General features: G+C 38.1%; 1 protein-coding gene and 1 non-coding gene across 4 annotated transcripts in view; one reads left to right on the top strand and one right to left on the bottom strand.

Moving 5' to 3' along the window:
• MRE11 (MRE11 homolog, double strand break repair nuclease) overlaps window positions 1-26,285 on the bottom strand; it is a 71,743-nt gene that overhangs the window by 40,255 nt on the left and 5,203 nt on the right. For all 3 annotated transcript variants that reach the window (XM_053561857.1, XM_053561859.1, XM_053561858.1), the window contains exons 4-11: window positions 17,395-17,555; window positions 16,704-16,791; window positions 15,852-15,993; window positions 13,930-14,044; window positions 8,620-8,805; window positions 7,153-7,324; window positions 5,172-5,252; window positions 915-1,041 (exon numbers count right to left, since the gene is read on the bottom strand). In XM_053561857.1, the coding sequence (XP_053417832.1) occupies window positions 915-1,041; window positions 5,172-5,252; window positions 7,153-7,324; window positions 8,620-8,805; window positions 13,930-14,044; window positions 15,852-15,993; window positions 16,704-16,791; window positions 17,395-17,555 (1,072 nt within the window). The remainder of the gene's footprint in view (window positions 1-914; window positions 1,042-5,171; window positions 5,253-7,152; window positions 7,325-8,619; window positions 8,806-13,929; window positions 14,045-15,851; window positions 15,994-16,703; window positions 16,792-17,394; window positions 17,556-26,285) is intronic.
• LOC128566238 (small nucleolar RNA SNORA48) lies at window positions 2,602-2,735 on the top strand. Its single transcript, XR_008374522.1, has one exon. It is a non-coding gene; the product is annotated as a small nucleolar RNA SNORA48 (small nucleolar RNA).

The raw sequence follows: 26,285 nt of genomic DNA, 5'->3' as shown, positions 1-26,285 counted from the left end.
TTCTTAATATAAAAATACAATTCTCTGATAAGGATCTTTTCCCCCTAAAACTATATTATGTGAGCTTCACTGAAATATGTGAATGATTGTTTCAGGATGGATTCACAGCATACCCAATTTCTGATCACAATTTGACAGTGAAAACAGAAGCCCATGAGGCTTAGGCTAATAAAAACTTAGGTCACTTACTTATAAATAAGGACTGTAGAGTTCCATGAAAATTCTGACTCAACAGCACTAAGGAAAAGAGCCTCTATATTTTACATGATCAATATCTCTTATGAAAAAGCACTATTTCAGTCAGATGTCTTTATTTTATAAATGCAAAAAGGGCAATTAGTTTTAATAACTTTTAATTAGAAATTAATTACCTTGATCATCAGAAACATCAAACTATGGAACACCTTATTTCAAAAGTCTGAAGTTTTCCTAAATCACCATATAAAGTCAAAATATATAACGTAAACATTAAGTTTCTAAAAATTGATAATACATAGTAATATTTATTTTGAGCAATAGATCTCCAAAGTCTATGTGTGTCACTACCCAACAGGACTGTTTAAAAAAAACAATGCTGGGTGGCACCTGTGGCTCAAAGGAATAGGGCGCCAGTCCCATATGCTGGAGGTGGCGGGTTCAAACCCAGCCCTGGCCAAAAACTGCAATAAATAAATAAATAAATAAATAAATAAAACAATGTTTGAAAAGAAAGCCATCCATTTCTTTATTGGTGTCAACAGGTTTTAAAATGATACCTAATTTTTAGATGATGAGGTTTAATTATTCCAACTGTCAGTTTATTTTGCCTAAGATATTAAAATCATATCATTTTTATATTTTTTTTTTACTAAAGATTAATTAGACAAACCCTGGAAGAGCATTTTTTAACCTGTAAAGTAAAGTAACCAGCTCACCTGTTTTTTCCTTTTGTTCTCTACGCCTAAAAAAATGGATAATGTCTTTTGGATTAGCTACCCGATCCACAAATTTCTGGCTAAAGCGAAGAACACTGAAGGGTTCAAAACCTCCACTGTAGTCCACCTGGAAAACAGAATAACCGTATGACATCTAAGTTTAACAATTTGCCGACTTTTAAGAAACATGCTCGTCCTTCAGTATTTATAGTGCTTATGCTCGGTACTCTTAAATTTATAAATTAATTTTTACAATACACTTAAAAGATCATGATGGTAACATTTATCCTATTGAGAAAAGAATGCTTGAAAGTTTATGAGCAAAATACTTTGTTCAATGGAATCAAGATAAACAGTAATTTCCGGTGTTAGAATGATTACACCTCCCCATGACAACACTAACATCCAGGTACTTACCAGGCACACCATCTAAGGAACAAGGCAGAATTTCTAAACAAATTTCTTAACTTTCAAGACAACAAAACAAAGAACATCAAAATAAAGTAACAACCTGGCTCAGCGCCCATAGCACAGTGGTTATTGTGCCAGCCACATGCACCAAAGCTGGTGGGTTCAAACCTGACCCGGGCCAGCTAAACAATGACAACAACAACAAAAAATAGCCGGCTGTTGTGGCAGGCACCTGCAGTCCCAGCTACTTGGGAGGCTGAGGCAAGAGAATCACTTGAGCCCAAGAGTCTGAAGCTACTGTGAGCTGTGACGCCACAACACTCTACCGAGGGTGACACAGTGAGATGCTGTCTCAAAAAAAAAAAAAAAACAAAACATAAAACAACCCTACATGTATTAATTAATTGCTCTATCATTTTAGAGATGTGCCTTCACACTAGACAAAGATGGATGCTGGGAAAATACAAGTAGAAAAGCATCCAAGAAGTCCATAATGGTAAACAGATCTTACAAAGAGAAGCACCACCTTCCCTTCTAAGACATACGATCATTTTCCCTAAACTAGCTATTCTCAAAGTAAGGTCTGGGAACCAGCATGCCCCCCATCACCAGCTTATCCAGAATGCTCCCCAGGCCAACTAGCCCCCACACTGCCACTCTTCATCCACACTGTCTGCTACACTGTCTGTTCATTCACCTGATGTTTATTATGTCTCCTCACATCTCCACCTTCTGTAAGCTCAACGAATGCAAACCTCACCTGTTTTAGTGACGCTGTGTCCTCCAGCATCCATAACAGAAGAACTCCGTAAGATTTGTACAACATGTTAATAAATTAATGAGGGCCCTTTAGTAAATACAGTGTAGCTTTGCAGTATTACTTACATGTCCGTATCTGCTCTTTTGTTTCATGAATGAATGAATAATTTACTGTGTTTAGGTAAAGGAATGAGAATTTCCCATTTATATCTGCTTAGTTCTAATGGTGTCAGCAAACATAGATGGGAAAAATGGTACCTTTTGCTCTGATAAAGACAACTATATGATTTCCTTAAAGTAACTATCTTTCTATTACATACCTAGACCATCTCTATAGTGGTCAAATTATGAAAGAGAAAATACTAAATATTAAAGCTCCCCCCAAAACTCTTCAGACATTTTAACAATTAATATACCAGCCTAGCTTTTTATTTGTAATTTTCTGCTACTAAGAGTTACAGAACCCGTTCATTAAACAAACTTCATTGGGTGTCCTCAATGCTCTAGGCATTCTGCCTGCTTCAACCTAGGTAGAACAAACATCTAGTTGGTAATGTCCATCTCATATCAGCCAGAGACAAAGCAACCCCGTGTTTGTCCCAACTTGGCTTTTCATCTGTGCCTGTGCCTGGTTCATGCCGTGATACATGGGCTAAAAAAAATTAAACAAAAATGTGACTGGTGCTGTAAGAGGTATGTACAAAACAGAATGAGGACACAGAGGAAGAGGTATCAACTTTGAGGTCAGGTCAAGAAAGTCTTTCTTGAAGAGGGAGGCTCTAGGTGTGAACTAAAAGTATAAGGAAGGAAAAGGGAACTGTGTTCCACATAGCAGGATGAACAGGCACAAAGTTTCCAGTGAAATAAAACTCCACTGGGTCCAGGAAGTTATAACTTTTGGTCAGACAAGACTAGAGCTTAAGAAAAGGGAGGATAAAAACAAAGAGGTTGATTTAGACGTCTGAGTCTACTCTAGAAAGTTTAGACTTTTTCCTCTCAGTGCTAGGGGATCATTAAATTGTTTTCAACAGGAAAGATACACAGATTGTATTGTACAAAGATCATCTTGGCATTAAGGTGGAGAAAAAGCTAATGATGGGAAGACAAGAGGCAGAGACCTGGTAGGAAGCTGCAGCAAATCCAGTAAGTGATAATAAGGACTCAACTACAGCAGTGACAGTGGGATAGAGAAAAGGGACCAGACCACTTATTGTACATAACGTAATTCATCTGGATCTCATAAATCTACGATGTACAAAACAAGGGACAAGAGATCCAGATGCTCAATGTCATATACCTAGTGGTAGGGCCAGAATCAAACCCAAGCAGTCCCACTCTAGACAGAACTCTTTATCCCCTTTACCTCCAAAGTCTATATCCCAAGATTTCCTCAACTTTAATGTGCATACACATTGCTCGAGGATTTTGTTAAAATGCAGTTGGACCTGATGTGTGGCCTGAGAGTCTGCATTTTTAGTAATTCCCCAGGTGATGCCAATGCTGCTGGTTTAAGGACCACACTCCTTAAGTACCAGGTTGTAGGGAGCCCTAGAAGTACAGATAGATCAACGTGGAAGTCTAAAGTGAAAGTTTAGGAATCATTACTCTGTAGGTGGTTGTGAAAGGCATACACCTAGACTGAAAAGAAGGCTAAGAGTTAGGAAGGGATACAGAGAACTCAGAAAAAGAAAATCTACTGGGTTAGACAACGGAAGGGATACAGAGAACTCAGAAAAGGAAAATCTAGTGGGTTAGACAACGGAAGGGATACAGAGAACTCAGAGAAAGAAAATCTAGTGGGTTAGACAACGGAAGGGATACAGAGAACTCAGAGAAAGAAAATCTAGTGGGTTAGACAACGGAAGGGATACAGAGAACTCAGAGAAAGAAAATCTAGTGGGTTAGACAACGGAAGGGATACAGAGAACTCAGAGAAAGAAAATCTAGTGGGTTAGACAACGGAAGGGATACAGAGAACTCAGAGAAAGAAAATCTAGTGGGTTAGACAACGGAAGGGATACAGAGAACTCAGAGAAAGAAAATCTAGTGGGTTAGACAACGGAAGGGATACAGAGAACTCAGAGAAAGAAAATCTAGTGGGTTAGACAACGGAAGGGATACAGAGAACTCAGAGAAAGAAAATCTAGTGGGTTAGACAACGGAAGGGATACAGAGAACTCAGAGAAAGAAAATCTAGTGGGTTAGACAACGGAAGGGATACAGAGAACTCAGAGAAAGAAAATCTAGTGGGTTAGACAACGGAAGGGATACAGAGAACTCAGAGAAAGAAAATCTAGTGGGTTAGACAACGGAAGGGATACAGAGAACTCAGAAAAAGAAAATCTAGTGGGTTAGACAACGGAAGGTCGCCTTTTCTATTTGCTATGGCGAGGCCCCAGCCTTGACTGCAGTGAACTGGGGAAGAGAGTGGTAAATGAAGAGGACAGGTTATATACGTTTAGGGGCTAGGACTAGAGTAAGAAAGACAGGGTAGGAACTAGGAGAGGAGAAAAGCGCAGAGGCAAAGAAGAGGCCTATGGTTATCACTTTGTTTATATCACAGTGGAAAAGACAAGCAGGCTCAGAGGCATAGAAAAAAATTCAAAGAATAACCAAGTGCATTATGTGTTATGGGGGGAAAGGAAAAGAGGAAGGAAAAGGAAGTCAAGTCAGCAGCTTTGCAGAGAAGGTGTGGAGTGTCATCGTCATGAGGGTGGGGCCCTGGTCAGGTGACAGGTGACAGCCTTGAGGGCAGTAAGTACGTCAGACATGCCTGAGAAACCCCAAGAAGGCCAAAGTGCCTACAGCAGAGTGAGCGGTGAGACAGCTAAAGGCGAAGTTAGAGATCACAGGTAATCTACTGAACAGAACAACAAATTATTTAGAAAATGAGAAAAAGAAATTATCAAACCTAACAATTAAATTGTGATTAAGTCAAATCCTTGCAGCTTTATTGTTTTGCCTCCAGTGGTGATTGCTCTTTATTACTATAAAGACTCTTCTTACTCCTTTTCAAAAAAATCCATGTAAACTGTACACTACTATACTTTGAAAATTAACAGTTTAATTTACATAAGCAGCACTTACTCGCAGTCGTATAAGAGGCTTCTCTGGCTGTCGAGAATTTCCTAGACGTTCCCGTTCAGCATTTTCAAGCATTTCCTTAATCTTAAAATAAAAATAAAGATTAACATCAAAGTACTAAATTGAACTTAAATTTCTCTGAACAGCATAATCATCTTTATTTCCTCAGTGATTTATATACCTGAAATATACCTTCTTGTAATGCTTTCATTAATACTATTCCTTGATGTTTTTCTTCATAGAAATTATTAATAAAATAATTTTTTCAGTCTCAAAAGCAGTGACTTTCAATTGGTGTGCTGTGAGAGGATTTTAGATGTGCCATGAAAATTTTTAAAGATTAATCAAATTATTTTCAAAAGAAATTCAAAGCACAGTAAGTATATTCTTCTTTTTACTCTGTTTTAATCAACATAATTTAAGTGTGTCACAAAAGTTTAACTATAGGTTCAAGTGTGCTATGAGATAAAAAGGGTTGAAAAACATTTCTCTAAATGGGCAGCACCTGTGGATCAAAGGAGTAAGGTGCCAGCCCCATATACCAGAGGTGGTGGTTCAAACCCAGCCCCGGCCAAAAAAAAGAAAAAAAGAAAAAACATTTCTCTAAAGTAATTATTTTAAAAGATATTTAAAACATTACTCCTGTTCCAATTTTCTACTCATATTTCAATAAGGCTTACTTCATCTTACCAACTAAAAACCAAATAAATCAGGCTGGGTGGGCATGGTGGTTCACACCTGTAATCCTAGTACTCTGCAAGACTGAGGCAGGTAGATGGCTTGAGCTCAGGAGTTTGAGACCAGCCTGAGCCCAAGCAAGACCCCTGTCTCTAAAATAGCCAGATGCTGTGGTGGGCATTTCTAGTCTCAGCTACGCTGGAGGATGAGGCAAGAGAACCATTTGAGCCCAAGAGTTTGAAGTTGCTGTGAGCTATGATGCCAGGGCACTGTACCCAGGGTGACAAAGTGAGACTCTGTTTTAAAAAACATAACAAACAAACAAAAACATCTTGTTTTCTCAGTCATATCATCCAGGGAAGACTGACCAGAGTAGGGACCTACCTATCAGCAAAGGATCTTGGGTTATTTATCTTGGAAGAGTTCAAGTTAAAAGAAAGTAAGAAGAATGTTTTCAAATATCTTAAGTTATCTCATACTGTAACAGGATAAGGTTCTAAGATTTTAGACCTGAAAGAGATCTGAGAACAAAACCACTTGTTCCTGAGAAGAGACCCAAGTTACAAGGAGGCAACAGTACTAAAAGCCTTTTCACATGTGGTTGTGTGCGCAGCCGTTAGATATCTTCAGAAGGCCAATTTCATAGCTCAACAACTCTCATCAGAAAGTTCTTCTGCTGGAATTAAAATCTGCCTCCTTATAACTTGCATCTGACCTCAGGAACAATACAGAACAAGTGTTTTGTTCTCACATCTTTTCTGCATCTAAGCTTGTCCTTTAAACTTAAAGCATCCTAGCAGAACTTTCCATGATGATGTTTTGTATTTGCAGTATTCACTAGAGTTGCCATGAGCCACATGTGGATACAGAGCACTTGAAATATGGTCGGAACAAGTGAGGAGCTGAATTTTTAATTTAATTTGTAGTAATTACATGTAAACAGCCACATATTCTAATGATTATCATACTGGATAGCACAAACCTATAATAAAATCATCCAAGTCAATTCTTTGAACTCAACAAAAAAAAAATCACAGAGCACAGTTTTGCCAGGCACCAGGTCAAACATCTGGGTATTTCGAATGGACTCTATAACTTCTGTGTCACCACCATCATCTTTCCTCTCTGTATTCATGTTACCATTCAAAGCACACAGGATTTAGGTGAAGCTGATTCAGTGGATCTCAAGCAGAACCCTTCATCCAGGGATATACTATATACCATCGACTATTATTAAATTGGTTCACAGGACTGAAATACTTCCTCAACTAAAGTAGGTCTTATTGACTTTATCTAAAAATATTACCTTCTCCAAACAGAAGTTCTGTATGGCTTGGGTTACTTTAGGATTATCTGGGTTAAAAATGTCCGGATGATTAGCCAGAACAACATCCTCCATGAAAAACTGCCGCACTGTCTGAAGAGGAATTTTCTGCATATTCATCTTCCTCCCTTTAATACGCAGCAAACCAACATGTCTAAAATGGAGAGAAATAAAAATCTAGTCACAAAGTAAATTTCCTCAGGAAAATGTGCACATCAAAGCTATATTATTTCTTACTTTATAAAAATATTTTTGATAACATCACATCCTTAAAAATAATTATTTTTGGTGGCGCCTGTGGCTCAAAGGAGTAGGGTGCCAGCCCCATATGCCAGAGGTGGTGGGTTCAAACCCAGCCCTGGCCAAAAACATTGCAAAAACAATTGCAAAAACATTGCAAAAAAAAATAATAACTATTTTTGGCAATTTAATACTAACGTTATCATCAAAGGAAAAAAACAGTAAACATTCTCCTTCCCCAGAATAAAATCTACTCATTATTTTTTCTTCATGAACAAATATACAGTTATATGGAAAGACACGTATAACAGTAAGCACATTAAAGGTTATCAAGACAGCCCACGCCAGTGGCTCACACCTGTAAATCACCTGAGCTCAGGAGTTCAAGACCAACCTGAGGAAAATGAGACCCCATCTCTACTAAAATCAGAAAAACTAGCCAGGTGTTATGGTGGGCGCCTGTGGACCCAGCTACTCGGGAGACTGAGGCAAGAGGATCGCTTGAGTCCCAGCGTTTGAGGTTGCTGTGAGCTGTAAGATCACAGCATTCAACCTTAGGGCTATTGAGTAAGATTTTGTCCCAAAAAGAAACAAAAAAGACTTTGAAAGTAGTATGTATAGACTATATTATTACATATTATTATATGTATACACACATACATGATTTCACACCAGAACCATGAAAAAACACCCAACACACACGTCCAATGACCATATTCTTTAAACCTATTATCATCATAACAATCAGAACTTGAGTAGATTCAACGGGTAAAACCCATTATAAAAATTAAGTTCAATCACTGTTAAGTATTCTTTTTTGTTACATCAGTCCCCCAAAGAATTAAAAGAAATGAAATATGCTATAAAATTGCATTTGTAATGAGAAAAATCTAAAATGGTCTTAAGGGAATTTGTTTATAAATGGACTTTGTGAAGTCACCACTTACAGCATCTAACTTAAATAAATAAAAATTTTAGTTTTTAAATACGTCTAATGAGTGCAAAATCATTAATGTCAACTGGATGCCCTGTTATTGAAAATGGCTAAAAGTATGGGAAAACAGTAAGATTATATAGAATAATCCATCTTCATAAATAAATCTATCATATAAACAATATTGCTCATACTTTGAATCTAGGGGATGATTAGAATTTTATTATAGAGAGGATTTCTTAAAAATTGACTTGAAACATATAACAATTACTCACTTCTTTATAGCTTCTCCTGGGGAAAGAGCAGTAACCACAGAACTTCCAGGTTGTGATACATAGAAGAGCTGCTGTTCATTTTTGGTTGGAGCTATTTTACACTCATGTTCATGGCCCCAGATAACAAGATCAATGAAGTCATCCAAAAATTGTTCTGGAATAAAGTTAGTGCTTCCATGTTTACTCCTATACCAAGATTTTGAAAGATAAATAACGTAAATTTGCAGTGATTTAGAAAATTTTCATATTAAATACACCTATATAGGACTTTTCCTCCATTTACTAAAGATTTATTACCTCATTCTATGTGCCAGAAACTGTGCAAGGGATTGGAAATGCAAAGATAATAGGCCTCAAGAACACAAACAAGTGGAAACCCTAAAAAAGGAAGCCATCAATTCTACCTTTAGGGGAAGATCACGAAAAGTTTTACCACAGGAAGGAATCCCCACTTGGTCATATCAGAAAAGCATAAGCTTTATCAATAGTTGAAATCTATAAATCAGTATAATTATACACTGAAAAAATGCAGAAAATAAAATGTCCAATAATTTTTAATGTCATCTTTTTTTTCTAATTATAAAAATGGGAGTAAAACTGTCATCCTTACATATGAGATAAGATTTTTTAATATAAATTATCACATAAATGATTTGCAAGAGGGATCTACCTAACAAATGCAACCACTGTAACCTAGTTGTTTGTACCCTCATGGTAACCTGAAATAAAAAATAAATAAAATGATTTGCAAACTCTAGTGTTACAGCTAGACTAGTTCTTTAAGAATATGTGAAATCCAAGAAAGAAAAACACATAAGTATAGTCTAGCAAGGGGGAGGGGAGGAGAGGCAGGAGGGAGTGGGGACGGAAGGTGAGACTGGTGAGATCTTGCCTCACGTGCACAGTGTGAGGGGTTCAGCACACCCCCGGGTGAAGGGCTCAACTATAACTTGAACTGTACCTTAGAAATGAAAACAATGTAACCTGAACATTTGTACCCTCCTATCAATCTGAAATTAAAAAATAAAGAGAAAAGTTACATGAAGGGACATATCACCCTCCACATATGGGGTAGTCAGGAAAGGCCTCTCTGACAAGTAACCAAGGAGCAGAGAACTGAAAGGAAGGATCAGTAAGCCACAGAAGAAAGTCCTGGGCAGGAGAAGAGCAGATAGCAAAAGTGCTAAGGCGAGAAAGTGTTCAGTAAGTTCAAGGAATAGCAAGATCGGCGTGGCTAAGCAGAGTGAATGCAGAGAAGACAGAAAATCAAATGGGTATCCAGAAAATTTTTTTTAATGTAAAAACATACATCTAGGGGGCCTTCGTTGAGTGCTGGCTCTAATTTGTGACTCAGAAGCTGATCTGGGCGGCGCCTGTGGCTCAGTCAGTAAGGCATCGGCCCCATATACCGAGGGTGGCGGGTTCAAACCCAGCCCCGGCCAAACTGCAACCAAAAAATAGCCGGGCGTTGTGGCGGGCGCCTGTAGTCCCAGCTACTCGGGAGGCTGAGGCAAGAGAATCGCTTAAGCCCAGGAGTTGGAGGTTGCTGTGAGCTGTGTGAGGCCACGGCAATCTACCGAGGGCTGTAAAGTGAGACTCTGCCTCTACAAAAAAAATAAATAAATAAATAAATAAATAAATAAATAAAACATCCTTATTGAAAGATTTTGCATAACAAAGTCCTCTTCAGATTCCTCCTCCTTTTGCACATAGGAGAAAAACTCAACGATGTAAAAAAAAAAAAGAGAAATAAAACATAGAAGACTCAAGAATTCCCACTCAATCAGAAAAAAACCTTTTTTTTTTTTTTTTGAAAACAACAAGAAAAGAAGTATCTAAGGCTACACAAGGTAACAAATGAATCTAACAGCATTAAAGAAGAATCCCCATAAGCACAATGCAGGGACTGGGGAGGAAAGAGCTAAGTAACTTTGGAAAATGATACGCCAAGGCTAAAGACTAAAATAACTTACATAAACATTGTACCCAATTTGGTAGGTTTGTTTCTGACGGGGTGTGGGTCGCAATTTTGAAATTACTTTATATGTAAACCTGCATTGAAAAAAGTAAGTCAATATATTGGAGATAATGTAATCTAGGCTTCAGTTAGCAAAAGAAGTTACAAGTAAATAAAAGGGAAGACACAGAGACCCTGTAGGGCTGGATTAGAAGATGAATTTGCAATTATTTCTTTAACACATAGTTAGATACAGAAATACAGGTGTGAATGTGTATGTATGAGTGACTGCACACACTTGTATATTTCCTTAGTTTTATTCACTGAGGGGGTTGAGAGAGCCCAGTAGCAACAAGCACACCCAGGACCCATATATGGGTTTCTGAACACCACAATAAAAGGAGCTAAGAACTCCTCAGAGAAGTGGTTGATTCCAGGTCTAGGGCAGAAAAATACAAGAGCTTGGAACATCTTGTGGTGCTGTAATGATCAAAGTGGAAACAATCCAAGGAACAGTAAGGATAAAAAAAAAAGAGAGACAGTATTGAATTATAACTCAAAGAATAAAATAAAGATCCTTAAATCCATAATAATATCAATAAAATGAATAATTGAATAAGTAAATGGGGAGTAGAAGAGACAGAAGTTCTTTACAGAAGAATTCCAGCTAATAAATACAGAAAGAGGCTCGGTGCCCGTAGCACAGTGACGGCACCAGCCACATACACCAAAGTTGGGAGGTTGGAACGCGGCCCAGGCCAGCTAACCAACAATGACAACTGCAACAAAAAAGATCCGGGCGTTGTGACGGGCGCCTGTAGTCCCAGCTACCTGGGAGGCTGAGGAAAGAGAATCGCTTGAGCCCAAGAGTTTCAGGTTGCTGTGAACTGTGATGCCACAGCACTCTACCAAGAGCGACATAATGAGACTCTGTCTCAAAAATAAATAAATAAGTACAGAAAGAGTGAGGACGAAAAAAATCACTATTACAGCACTACAACAGTAACTGCTGGAAATAAGATCACCAATGGATGGATCTTGGGTGAAAGTTTAGAGTGAAACAGGATATTTGGATAGTCTCAAACTATTTTTCTCAAAATATTTATTAATTGTGAAATAGAAAATGGGAAATTTACATAGATGAAATCAGGTACACACCCTCTTAATCAAATGATGAAGGCTAACATCGCCGGCGATGAGGTGAACCAACAATCCTATGCTGACTGCCCTCTCCTCTGACCAATCTGCCATTCTACCTCTCAAGGCTTAAATTCCCAGAATTCCTTACGGGTTTTCCTCCCAACTTACCCCCACTTTAGCGTAGTACAAAGTGTGGTAGAACTGGGAAGCACTAAGCAAGAGAAAGAACAACTCCTAGTGGTGAAAAGTTACATGGAGACCACACGTATGGAAACTCTGGCCTGCTCCTTCTTTGAAACTCACACTGTTCATTCAGGAACTCACACCTAAGAAAACAACAGTCAGCCTCCTAATCCTTTCTTTTACCCAACACTTAGCATATTTGTATTCCATAAATGCACAGTCTGCATCTAGTAAATGCATTCAATAAATACAGCTGGCCCTCTGTATTTACCATTTCTCAGATTCAACCAATCATGGATCAAAGATATTTAAAGACCAAAAAAATAACAGTAAAATAAAACATAAAAATTTTAAAAAACAACACAGTATGTCAAGTATTTACATAGCACATGTTGTATTAGGTATCATAAGTACTCTAGATTTAAAGTATATAGGAGGGGGAGTATAGCTTCTAGATTTAAACTATATAGGAGGGGGAGTATAGCTTCTAGATTTAAAGTATATAGGAGGGGGAGTATAGCTTCTAGATTTAAAGTATATAGGAGGGGGAGTATAGCTTCTAGATTTAAAGTATATAGGAGGGGGAGTATAGCTTCTAGATTTAAAGCATATAGGAGGGGGAGTATAGCTTCTAGATTTAAAGCATATAGGAGGGGGAGTATAGCTTCTAGATTTAAAGCATATAGGAGGGGGAGTATAGCTTCTAGATTTAAAGCATATAGGAGGGGGAGTATAGCTTCTAGATTTAAAGTATATAGGAGGGGGAGTATAGCTTCTAGATTTAAAGTATATAGGAGGGGGAGTATAGCTTCTAGATTTAAAGTATATAGGAGGGGGAGTATAGCTTCTAGATTTAAAGTATATAGGAGGGGGAGTATAGCTTCTAGATTTAAAGCATATAGGAGGGGGAGTATAGCTTCTAGATTTAAAGTATATAGGAGGGGGAGTACAGCTTATTTGCAATTACAGTAGAACGTCCATATTTGACCACATCCTTACATTGTCCACCTGCTTAAGTTGACCTAACTTTCAAAGACTGGACATCCACCACATGTACCTAGTTCCCTATGCTGGCCACCTCCATACATTGACCAGTTTGTTGCAGTCCCTTGGGTGGTCACTTTACAGAGTTTCCACTATACTATTCATCCTATGCAAACGTCTGAGGATTCTGAAATCCACGGAGGATCCTATAAACCACCCCCCACGGTGAATTCACAGGAATGACTGTAATCAATTCTATCGTCAGGCCTGAAGTCCTTCTCTGCACCTTCTCAGGTCTGCCCCTCCCACATCACTGTCATCACCTTCATAGGCTCGTTGTCACTGCGGTGATGGCACAGGAAATCTTGCTTTCTCAAGTCTCTCTTCCTTTCAATCAATCCTATACTCTAATGACAGATTAGACTTCTTAAAACTAACAAAAGAAAGCCAATCTAGCTATCTTCACATATTCTGGAAACACACTTGCATATATTTACCAGGAGATGTGCATAAGAATGTTTGTAACAGCCAGATATATGGAAAAAAAAAAAAAAAAAACCTAGAAAGGAAATGTTCACTAACTCTACACAACGGTGAAAATTAATTACATTTCTAAGCAGCAAAATGGATGAATCTCAGAAATGCTGAGAATTAAATAAACTGTAAAATATACAGCATAACACAATTACGCATACATCTGTGATCAAACAATAAAGAAAAGCAATGGTATGATTAATCTAAAATTAAGAACAATGGGAGGAAGATAGGATCAGAGAACAGTATGAGACAATGTACTGATAAGATTCAACATTTTTGCTGAATTCAGGAATATTGATTTTATGGTTATTATTATGGCTTATCCACATTTTATAGGCATTAATTTATACAAAGAAAAATTTCAGAATGAAGTCACACAACACCAAGTTCTGCCTGATCTTGCACTAACAACCTTGAAAGAGTAAGGCCATTTTACTGAAATTGATGAGCTTACAGAGATTCAGGGAATCTCAGTACTTGGGTCAAAAATTTTCAGAGAATACTTTTACCTGTTCTGATGAATCACAAATAAGTTAAACCAAGAGTTCTCCTCTTCTTTTGGTCTCAACATTGTTACTTTTTTATTGACAAACATTCGATAGAGCCTTTCATCTGGAATGGAGCCTGAAACGGACATGTCATTATTTTAAAATTGTTTTCTTACCTGGGTTTAAAACACGAATATATTTGCTTCTAAATAATATGCTACTCAAAGTATTTCAATTTACTGTTTAGAGATATTTGAATTCTACAATCATTTATTAATGAGTAGCTCCAGTTCTTGATGACAGATAGCTATTAGGTACATTCAAAAAATACTTTCCATTTCAGGCACACATACCTTTAAAATAAACAAAATGTGGAATAAAAATGTGAGAGGTTTATGCTTAAATTCTTATTAAAACTTCTAGTAATGTTTTTCAATATCCCTTTATTATAAATTATAGGTATATATACTTTTGAAGTAACATATAGATTATAATATGCATACAATCTAGATATTGAAAGGGATGAGATTTTTTAAAAGTATTTAAAAACAACACAAAAATAAAAATAAAAGTATTATGCCTTTTAATAAAACAATTCTTCCGATACTGCATAGGCTCAGCTTGGTTTAGTGAAAAAGATCAACAAAAACAAGTCAAGAAAATAAGTATAAAGTGTAAATACTATAAAAGGGGGGGGGAAAGCCAGGATACTAAGATGGAGAATAACAATACAGGAAGGGTTGGGAGGAACAAGGTTGCCACTTCAAACGCTGATTAAAGAGGTTTCAGAAGAAAACCGAACTGTGTAGAAGCAGAGGAGCTACAAGTGGCCCAGCTCCCCGAGGGGACCCCTCGGTGTGGCCAATGGCACAGACGGCTGAGGTAGAACACAGAACACTTAACTGAGACAAAAAAGGGAAGGTATTCAAAGCCCAGGACATTAATCTAGGTAGAGGCTGAAGCGCTGAGAATACTCACAAAACTAAAGGTAGGTGGGTAGGTAAAAAGTTTGAGGGAAAGGGAAAGACAAGTTTAGTACGACAGGATAAGCTTCAAGGAGCAGCGTATTTGCAGGCGGGAGGAGAAGTGGTGGTGGGGAACAAGGACGGTAATCCCTCCACTGCCCAACAGCCACAGGTAAGAGAACCACACAGAACACAGAATCGCAGGGTCCAACTGGACAACGCTCAGACAAGAGAACTTTGACTATGCCAATTATGCAACAAGTTCTAGAGTTTATAGGCAAGTGTTTGGTGAGGGTACAGACGGGTACAGGGAAGAGACAGAATCCATTCATGGAAAGAAGAACCTGATGAATAAAGTTTGGGAGAAAATGGATGACTACAGAGACGTGTTTCTGGCAATGATTGAGGAATAATGTCCTCAGTCTGAATATAGGAGAAGAAACCTTTTCCAGGAGATTCGTTCCCTCATGTTGAAGTGATTAAAACAATTAATAGTTTGTTTTTTTTTAAGTATATTTCATTTCATGCTCTATCAATTGCAAAATCAGACATAATGCCCAGATCTCATTTTCCGTATCTCTAAAATATAAATGACCATGATGTTCTTCTACTTGCTAGATTATAAAAGCTGCACAAGGGCTGTCAGCTAGGGGTTACTGTGTAGGACTGTGAAGCTTTAGACCATTCAAAGACTTTTAAGAGATCAAAAAGGACTTTTGGTAATTATTCTGTAATTCAGGATTCTACGTGTGTATATCTGAGTCGAAAAGGGAAAAATACAACGTAAAGGAAAAATATTTTTATCAGAACTGCTATTTTTTTAAATTCTATAAAATTTTTACCAAAATCTTTCCTTTTTACATTCACCAACAAGAAATAATCAGATTTGCCCCACTTTTTCCAAAGTTATCTCCACAATTTTATTTCCTAATTGTTTAAACACTTACTAATCTAAATAATAAAATAAAACCATCTTACCTAAGCCATACAGTGCAATTTTTGTGCTTCCTTTTTGAAGCAAAAGTGGACTAATGTCTATGTTCTCCACAGACATTGAACGTCCAAAGTGATTAACAAATCCAGCACAACTTAAAATATCCAAGGCACAGAGTGCATCTGCCTGTGCAAAATAATTTCGAAGAATAAAAATAAGTGATCTGTCAGCACATTGCCTGTTAAAAGCATACTCTAAATACTAGTTACAAAAACACAGATGAGGATAATGCCTTCTCAAAACAAAATTGCAAAAGTAAAGGTATTTGCTACCTTTTTTCTATTACAAATCATTTGTAGCAACTGGAATCACATGCTAAATACAAAGTTAACATCTCATCAAAGCTTATCATGAGGACTTGGTCACTAAAGGCATGAAGTAAATGCTTTGTAATACCATATTAAGCAAACTTCTGTAAACCTGGGGAAAGACGACCATAAATAATTAGCAATTCATAATGACCAGGTAAAAGATATTTTTGAGTTTAGGATCTCTAATTTTGTTGCCACATCAAATATGTATTAGATAAATTAATTTAGATTTTAAAATGTTCATGAAACAATCATCTCTTGTGAGATTTTATAAGACAGATATAAAGCAATAATAAACTATAAATCAATTTACAAATAAATGTTAGTATGTATTCCTACTCTTAGCACTCATGAAATAAAAACATAGCTCTTACACAAATTCTCATTCCAGATTTTTAAATAAAAGCTTACATAAAATGATTAAAAAATCACTGACTACAAATTGCTAAGAAAAGGGGGAGGAATATTTTCCACAAACTAAAGTGAATGTTTCTAACAGGTGAACTATAAGAAACTAATAATTACCCCTGTGGGATCATCATGATTGCCGTGAATACTAAACACTGGAATTGAAATGTTGAGATTGCCATCTTGGTAGTTCACCCATGGAAACCTTAAAAAAAAAAAAAAAGTTAATTAAGGTTTCTAAATGCTATTTTCCCTAGGATTCTCCTCCAAAATATTGATGTAATCATAGGCAAATATATGATCCATATTGGCAAATGACCACTAGTTCAGAGCTTTAAAGAAAAAAAAAACAAAACATAGGCACCAATACACTTCAATTATAGTTTGAAAATATCATAAGGTACTATACTGCAAAGAAAACCAAACAACAATTAGTAGTGCTTCTGAATAGTATGTAAGAGTGGCATACCCGATTAATGAAAAGTAATGATTAACAGGCCTTCAAAACTATGAAAACCTCTGTGTAAAGTTTTAATTTGTAGTAGAGGGACGGAAGAAAACCCATGTACTTCAGAATCCAAAAGATCAAGATTAAAATTGTTCAGTTCTACCATTACCACTACCTGTGCAACTTAGTCTCCTGCAAGCTCCAGCCTCCAGCTCTTCCTTTCAGAGGCAAAGAATGTTAGCAATTTCTAGTACATCTTTTAAAAAGATCTTATACCTATACGAGTTTATCTGTTAGTGTGTCTTATGTGGAAATATCATACACAAGAAATCATTCACTCAAGGACATAAATATACTTACTTACTAAAACCAAAGTTAACTGACTGGTCGCTGATGATCTCAAACTGGACAGGACGATCACCCATACAGTATTTTCTTAATAGCTCGAGGCAGGTATGTAATGTTTTCCTTGAGGGCTTATTTTCATGAAAAAGATCACCACCTAACAAAATAAAATCCACCTAATGAACAGAAAAATGATGTTAAAATCAGTATGTTTTACAGATAAAATTTTTATATACTACAGATGAAAGAAGTAGAAAAAAACTCACAAAAGACACTATTATGTAAGATGATTAAAAATTTTACATTTTATTTTGTCAAAAGGCCTTCCAATCTGGCAACTAATCTCAGTTCAATGTAGGTTACCAAGCCATCTTCAAAAAAGCCATCTTCGGCCAAGCAAAGTGGCTCATGCCTATAATCCTAGCATTCTGGGAGGCTGAAGTGGGTGGACTGCTGGAGCTCAGGAGTGCCAGACCAGCCTGAGCTAGAGCAAGACCCTGGTGTATACTCAAAATAGAAAAAACTAGCCAAGCATTGTGGCAGGTGCCTAGAGTCCCAGCTACTTGGGAGGATGAGGCAAGACAACCGCTTGACCCCAAGAGTTTGAGGTTGCTGTGAGCTATGATACCACAACACTCTACCGAGGATGACAGAGTGAGACACTGTCTCAAAAAGGAAAAAAAAGGCTATCGCCAAATCACTACACCAAGTCACTTACTCAGTCACCCAAGATGATGATGTTCCTTTCGGTATTATTCAAATCGAATATAAACTTAGCACTTTAATGGAAGGCATATGGAAGAGATACCAAATTCAATTCAAATTATTTAATTCATTTAACAATTATTTATAGAGTTCCTACAGGTATCGGTACCTAAGGAAATAGCAACCTATAATGAAACTTAAATTCTTAATTATGCACAGGAACCCCAAAATACATCCCAGATCACAGTGGCTGTATGTAGACAGTGGCAGTTAGGGAAATTTAAATAAAAATGTGGGATTTATGGTATACCTTCAAGAAAAACCAAGATTTAAGAAATAAGGAAGCAAAAGATCATAGTCAAAGGCACAGAATCAACAAAACAAAAATATATTCAGGGAATGAGTAGCTATTAGTTCATAGTTATCACTTTTGGAAAAGGCAGAATTCTGGAGATTGGTTGCATAGTAATATGAATTAACACTACTGAAATGCATACTTAAAAATGGTTAAGACCGTATATTGTAAGTGATGTATATTTTGCCACTACTAAAGTTTCTTTTTTTTTTTTTTAATATTTTTTTAAAGGCCGGGTGCAGTGGCTCATGCCTGTAATCTCAGCACTTGGGAAGCCAAGGCAAGGGGCGGGTTCAAGACCAGCCTAAGCCAGAGCGAGACCCTGTCTCTATAAAATAGCCAGGGGGACAAAGGGAGGCAAGATCGCCGACTGAAGCCAGCTTTTGGCAGAGGTTCCCATCCAGAGGGAGAAATCATGGCCAGAAATTACCCAATAAAGCAGATAAGGAGCTGAACTGAGAGAGAGGATCAATAGGTTCACATCACCCCTGCTGCGACAAGCTGGGACTCCAAGGAAACAAATTTCAGGTACAAAACCCATCCCAAAGAGGACGGGCATCCTTCCCACTCCCCCAGAAGAGCAGCTTGAGGCAACTAGAGAACAGAGGACCTTTTGTTTCACCAAAGGGGAGAGAACAACTGAGGGCCGGGACTCCCTCCACAGAGAACCACTGCAAGCCCAGGCAGTCTCTTGCCTGGGCCAGAAGTTGATCTAATATTCTCCCTACCCTCCTGAACTCCCAATCCACCCCTCCCCCGTCTCCTGGCGGTCTTCTGGGAGACTACCCCCTGCAAAATCCAGAGTATTTGGCAGATTTTTGCTAGGGTGGGGCACCTAGTTGCGCTGAAACTGTAACTGTAACAGAGTTGGGGAGTCACAAGAGGAGAGAGACTTGACCCATGTTGCCCACCTGCTCCCCGGCTCTGCAGCCTGCAATGGGTGGCTCGGCTCCCTGCCAGGCTCCTATGACCCGTGTGGCACACGGCAGGCTGGCTCCTGTGACTTGTGGCCCGGGGCCAGGGACTTTGCCCTTCGGCTCCCTACCAGGCTCCTGAGACCCACGGCCTGTGCTCAGTGACTCCTCCTGGCTCCTGCAACCCCCGAAGCAGGTGACTCTGTCCTCTGGCTTCCCACCTGGCTCCTGCAGCCTGGGCCTGGGATCAGCAGCTCAGCCCTCTGGTTCCCTGCCTGGCTCCTGTGACTATTGTGCCAGTGGCAATGCCCTCTACTTCCCCACGGGCTTCTGTGACCTGCACACAGCAGTACCCCAGACCAGCAGCACCATCCAGGACAGTGGCAACGCCGCCCCTGACAGTGGTGCCAGCTCCATGGTCTCTCCCACTGGAGTCAAATTGAGCTGCCAGTGGACCCCCGCTGCCTAGATGCTGAAGACCTTTTGAACTCTCCCACGTGATCAATGTTTGTGTCGAATGGGATAATTGGTTTAGAACTCTTGACCTGGGCCGAACACCCAGGGACCCACCAAGATTGTACCCTGGTTGTGTTGTTGTGGGAGTGTGGGATTCTCCCCTTCCAGTTGTCACTTGTGGGAGGGAGGAGTGTCTTAGTTGCTTATATATGTCCACAGCCGAGATTTCAGCCCAAAGCCACTGATTCACTAGGACTGGAGAGAGACTAGCCCCACTAGTCTTGGTCAGCACCATCTAGCCCCACCACACCAAGCAGGTACCAGAGTTTCAGGCAGTAGTTCTGAAGGGGACATTTGTAAAGTGCTAAGGGAAAAAAGTGACAATCACCAGTCCCAGTTCTTTGGTAAAGGGCTGGTTAATTACAACTCCAAGCGCCCTCAATTCAATTTCACCTTGCCAGCTTCTCTAGACAAATGGTGAAAAATAATCATGGGGCGGAATCAGTGGAAAAACTCTGGCAACATGAATATTCAGAGTAGATAAACTCCCCCAAGGAATGACAAAGGAGACACAACAGAAGATCCCATTCATAAACAAATGGCTGAGATGTCAGAAATCAAGTTCAGAATTTGGATTGCAAATAAGACTAACAGAATGGAGGTAAAGATGGAATTAGAAATTCAAGGCACAATTCAAAAGTTGTCTCAAGAATTCAATGAATCCAAAGACAAAATCATCAAAGATTTTGACACACTGAGGCAAGAACTTGCAGCCCTCAAAGATCTGAGAAATACAGTAGAATCCCTCAGTAACAGAATGGAGCAGGCAGAAGAAAGGATCTCTGACACTGAAGACAAAGCTTTTGAACGCTCCCAAATGCTCAAAGAGGAAGATAAGTGGAGAGCAAAAATGGATCACTCCCTGAGAGAATTGCGGGACCACTCCAAAAGAGCAAACATTTGCCTTATAGGAATCCCTGAAGAAAAGGATGGTCCGAAAGGCACAGATGCTCTACTCTGAGATAATTGAGGAGAAAGTCCCAAGCATGGCAAGAGATTCTGAAATTCAGATAGCAGACAGTTTCAGAACCCCAGCATGACTCAACCCAAATAAAGCATCTTCTAGACACATTGTAATTAACTTCACCAAAGTTAACATGAAGGAGAAAATTCTGCAGGCAGCCAGATGCAAGAAAATCATATCCTAACAAGGGGAAGAATATTAGAATGACTACAGATCTTTCTGCTGAAACTGTTCAAGCCAGAAGAGGATGGTCATCGACCTTCAATCTCCTAAAACAAAACAACTTTCAGCCAGGATCCTGTATCCAGCTAAATTGAGTTTCATTTATGACAGAAAAGTTAAACACTTTAATGACATCTAAACACATTGAAGAAATTTGCCATAACCAAACCAGCTCTTCAGGATATTCTCAGACCCATCCTCCATAATGACCAGCATAAGGCTCTACCACCAAAGTAAACTCACTCTGAAATTCTTGACCCAAACCCAATTTCCACAGTGGTGAAAAGATTCAAAATGTCCACTGGATTTTTGAAAAACTTGATACCCAAAATACTACCAGGCTTATCAATACTCTCAATTAATGTGAATGGCTTAAACTGCCCTCTTAAGAGGCACCGGTTGGCTGACTGGATACAAAAACTCAGGCCAGAAATATGCTGCATACAAGAATCTCATCTTACCTTAAAGGATAAATATGGAGTCAGGGTGAAGGGATGGTCATCTGTAATTCAGGCAAACGGAAATCAGAAAACAGCAGGGGTGGCAATTTTATTTGCACACACACTAGGCTTTAAACCAACAAAAGTAAGGAAAGACAAGGATAGCCACTTCATATTTGTTCAGGGAAACACTCAACATAATGAGATGTCAATTATTAACATTTATGCGCCCAACCAGAATGCTCCTCAATTGATAAGGGAGACCCTAACAGACATGAGCAATTTAATATCTTCCAGCACCATAATAGTTGGAGATTTTGATACCCCTTTGGCAGTGTTGGATAGATCCTCCAAGAAGAAACTAGGCAAAGAAATTTTGGACTTAAAATTCACCATACAACAATTGAATTTCACAGACATCTACTGAACATTTCATACTAACGAAACTGAATACACATTCTTCTCATCAGCCCATGGAACATCCTCCAAAATTGATCACATTTTAGGTCACAAGTCTAACCTCAGCAAATTTAAAAGTATAGAAATTATCCCTTGTATTTTCTCAGATCGTCACGCAAGAAAAGTTGAACTCACCAATAACAGGAATCTGCATACTCATATAAAGACATGGAAACTAAATAACCCTATGCTGAATGATAGCTGGGTCATAGATGAGATTAAGAAGGAAATTGCCAAATTTTTGGAACAAAACAATAACAAAGACATGAATTATCAGAACCTGTGTGATATTGCAAAGGCAGTCTTAAGAGGGAAATTTATAGCGTTGCAAGCCTTCCTCAAGAGAACAGAAAGAGAGGAAGTCAATAACTTAATCGGACATCTTAAGCAACTGGAAAAGGAAGAACATTCCAACCCCAAACTCAGCAGAAGAAAAGAAATAACCAAAATTACAGCAGAATTAAATGAAATTGAAGACAAAAGAAATATTCAAAAGACGAATCAAAAAGTTGGTTTTTGGAAAAATTCAACAAAATTGATAAACCTTTGGCCAACCTAACCAAAAACAGAAAATTAAAGTCCATAGTATCATCAATCAGAAATGAAAAAGACAAAATACTACTCGGGAGGCTGAGGCAAGAGAATCGCTTAAGCCCAGGAGTTGGAGGTTGCTGTGAGCTGTGTGATGCCGCAGCACTCTACTGAGGGCCATAAAGTGAGACTCTGTCTCTACAAAAAAAAAAAAAGAAAAAGGCAAAATAATGACACCTCAGAAATAAAAAAAAAAAATCCTTAATGAATACTACAAAAACTTTATTCTCAGAAATATGAAAATCTGAAAGAAACTGACCAATACTTGGAAGCACACCAACTTCCTAGACTTAATCAGAAAGAATTGGAAATGCTGAACAGACCTATACCAAGTACTAAAATACAATCAACTATTCAAAATCTCCCAAAAAGAAGAGTCCAGGACCAGATGGCTTCACATTAGAATTCTACCAAACCTTTAAGGATGAACTAGTACCTATATTACTGAACCTTTTCCAAAACATCAAAAAAGAAGCAATACTTCCCAATACAGTCTATAAAGCAAATATCACCATGATCCCCAAACCAGGAAAAGACCCAACAAGGAAAGAAAACTATAGACCAATATCTTTAATGAACATAGATGCAAAACTATTCAATAAGATCCTAGCAAACAGAATCCAGCAACACATCAAAAGAATTATACACTATGACCAAGTGGGTTTTATCCCAGGGTCTCAAGGTTGGTTCAATATACATAAATCTATAAATATAATAAATCACATAAACAAACTAAACAACAAAGACCAGGTGATTCTCTCAATGGATGCAGAAAAAGCTTTTGACAATATCTAGCATCCTTTCATCATCAGAATACTTAGGAAAATAGGTATAGAAGGGACTTTTCTTAAATTGATAGAGGCCATCTACAGAAAACCCAGTCAATATCATATTGAATGGAGTTAAACTGAAAACATTTCCATTCAGATCAGGAAGCAAGCAAGGTTGCCCGTTGTCTCCACTGCTTTTTAACATTGTAGTGGAAGTCTCAGCCATCGCATCAAACAAGAAAAGGCGATCAAGGGTATCCAAATAGGGTCAGAGGAGATCAAACTTTCACTCTTCGTAGATGACATAATTTTATACCTGGAAAACCCTGGGACCCAACCACAAAACTCTTAGAAGTGATAAAGGAATACAGTATTGTCTCAGGATACAAAATCAATACTCACAAATCAGTACCTTTTATATATATAAGCTGAAAAAAAGTCAAGGACTCTATTCCCTTTACAGTTGTGTCAAAGAAGATGAAATATTTGAGAATTTACCTAACAAAGGACATGAAAGAGCTCTTAAAGAGAATTATTAAACTCTGAGAAAAGAAATAGCTAAAGATGTTAACAAATGGAAAAACACACCATGCTCATGGCTGGGAATAATCAACATTGTTAAAATGTCCATATTACCCAAAGCAATTTACAAATTTAATGCAATCCCTATCAAAGCACCACCATCATACTTTAAAGATCTGAAAAAAATAGTATTTCATTTTATATGGAACCAGAAAAAAACCTCAAATAGCCAAGACATTACTTAGAAATAAAAACAAAATCAAGAGGAATCATGCTACCAGACCAGCATGGTACTGGCACAAAAATAGAGAAGTAGATGTCTGGAACAGAATAGAGAACCAAGAGATGAACCCAGACACTTATCATCATTTGATCTATCAAAATATAAATTGGGGGAAAGATTCCCTATTTAACAAATGGTGCTCAGAGAATTGGCTGGCAACTTGTAGTACAAGACTGAAACTGGATCCACACCTTTCACCATTAACAAAAATTGATTTTCACTGGATAAAAGATTTAAACTTAAGACATGAAACTATAAAGATTCTTGGAGAAAGTGCAGGAGAAACACTTGAAGAAATTGACCTGGCAGAATACTTTATGAGGAGGACCTCCCCAGGCAATTGAAGCAACACCAAAAATACATTACTAGGATCTGATCAGACTAAAAAGCTTCTGCACAGCCAAGAACACAGTAAGTAAAGCAAGCAGACAGCCCTCAGAATGGGAGAGGATATTTGCAGGTTATGCTTCTGACAAAGGTTTGATAACCAGAATCCACAGAGAACTCAAACTTATTAATATGAAAAGAAAAAGTAATCCCATTTCACTATGGGCAAGGGACTTGAACAGAAGCTTCTCTAAAGAAGATATGTGCATGGTCTACAGACACATGAAAAACTGCTCATCATCTTTAATCATCAGAAAAATGCAAATCAAAACCACTTTGAGATATCATCTAACTCCTGTAAGAGTGGCTCACATAACAAAATCCCAAAACTACAGATGTTGGCATGGATGTGGAGAAAAGTGAACACTTCTGCACTGCTGGTGGGAATGCAAGCTAATACATCCCTTTTAGAAAGAAGTATGTAGAATACTCAGGGATCTAAAAGTAGACCTGCCGTTTGATCCTGCAATTCCTCTACCAGGTGTATATCCAAAAGACCAAAAATCTCTTTATAACAAAGACATTTGCATCAGATTGTTCATTGCAGCTCAATTCATAATAGCCAAGTCATGGAAGAAACCCAAGTGCCAACTGATCCATAAATGGATTAATAAATTGTGGTATATGTATACCATGGAGTATTATGCAGCCTTAAAAAAAAGATGGAGACTTTACCTCTTTTACGTTTACATGGATAGAGCTGGAATATATCCTACTTAGTAAAGAATCTCAAGAATGGAAGAAAAAATATCCAATGTACTCAGTTCTATTATGAAACCAATTAACAGTCACTCACACTTTCATATGAAGAATGGATCACAACTATGGCCCAAGATGAAGGAGGGAGAATGGGCGGATGGGAGGGGAGGAGGGTGGCCAGATGGAGGGAGGGTGAATGGTGGGATCACACCTGTGGTGCACAAGGGTACATGTCAGATCCATTAGTATAGAGTATAAATGTCTTAACCCAATAACTAAGTAAACAAGATGAGGTATATAGTAACCAGTGTGATGTAAGGTTCCTAATTCTATATGAAATCAGCACATTGTACCCCACAAATGCATTAATGTATACATGATCTATGTGTTTATGATTTAATTAAAAAATAAATAAAATAAAAATAGCCAGGTGTTGTGGCGGGCACATGTAGTCCCAGCTACTTGGCATGGTGAGGCAAGAGAATCACTTAAGCCCAAGAGTTTGAGGTTTCTGTGACCTACGACACCACGGCACTCTAACAAATGTGACCAAGTAAGACTCTGTCCCCAAAAATATATATGTATTAATATTTATAAAAACTGGCTTTTGGTGACTACAGGAAACATTCAGAAGAACACAACTTGCTTCTGTGGTATTCTTCCCAAAAGTGCAAAAGCTGAAACTAATTATATGAAAATACCTGACCTATACAGTTAAGAAATATTCTATTAAATAACTGGCTTAGGTGAAAACACTGGGTCAAGAAAGACAAAGGAAGATTCAGGAAATGTACCAGATTAAAGGAGAGGAAAGAGACGTGACAGCTAAACACAACACGTGATGTGGGTTAGAACGTGGACACGCCCAACCTGCCCCCAAAATGCCACAACAGACAATACTGGGACCATTGGCCACATCTTAAGATCACATAATAGCACCGAGTCAATAGCAATTTGCTAGTTTTGATATGTGTACTGTGGTTATATATGCAATTTATTTCGAAATGGTTAAGGAAAGAAAAATTGTGTGTGTACAAAGACAGAAGGTAAAGCAAATGAGATAAAATGTAAGAATTCTA

The sequence above is a fragment of the Nycticebus coucang genome, chromosome 14 (genome assembly GCF_027406575.1).
Source record: "Nycticebus coucang isolate mNycCou1 chromosome 14, mNycCou1.pri, whole genome shotgun sequence".
NCBI lineage: Eukaryota > Metazoa > Chordata > Mammalia > Primates > Lorisidae > Nycticebus > Nycticebus coucang.
This window is presented reverse-complemented; position numbering and strand designations above follow the sequence as displayed.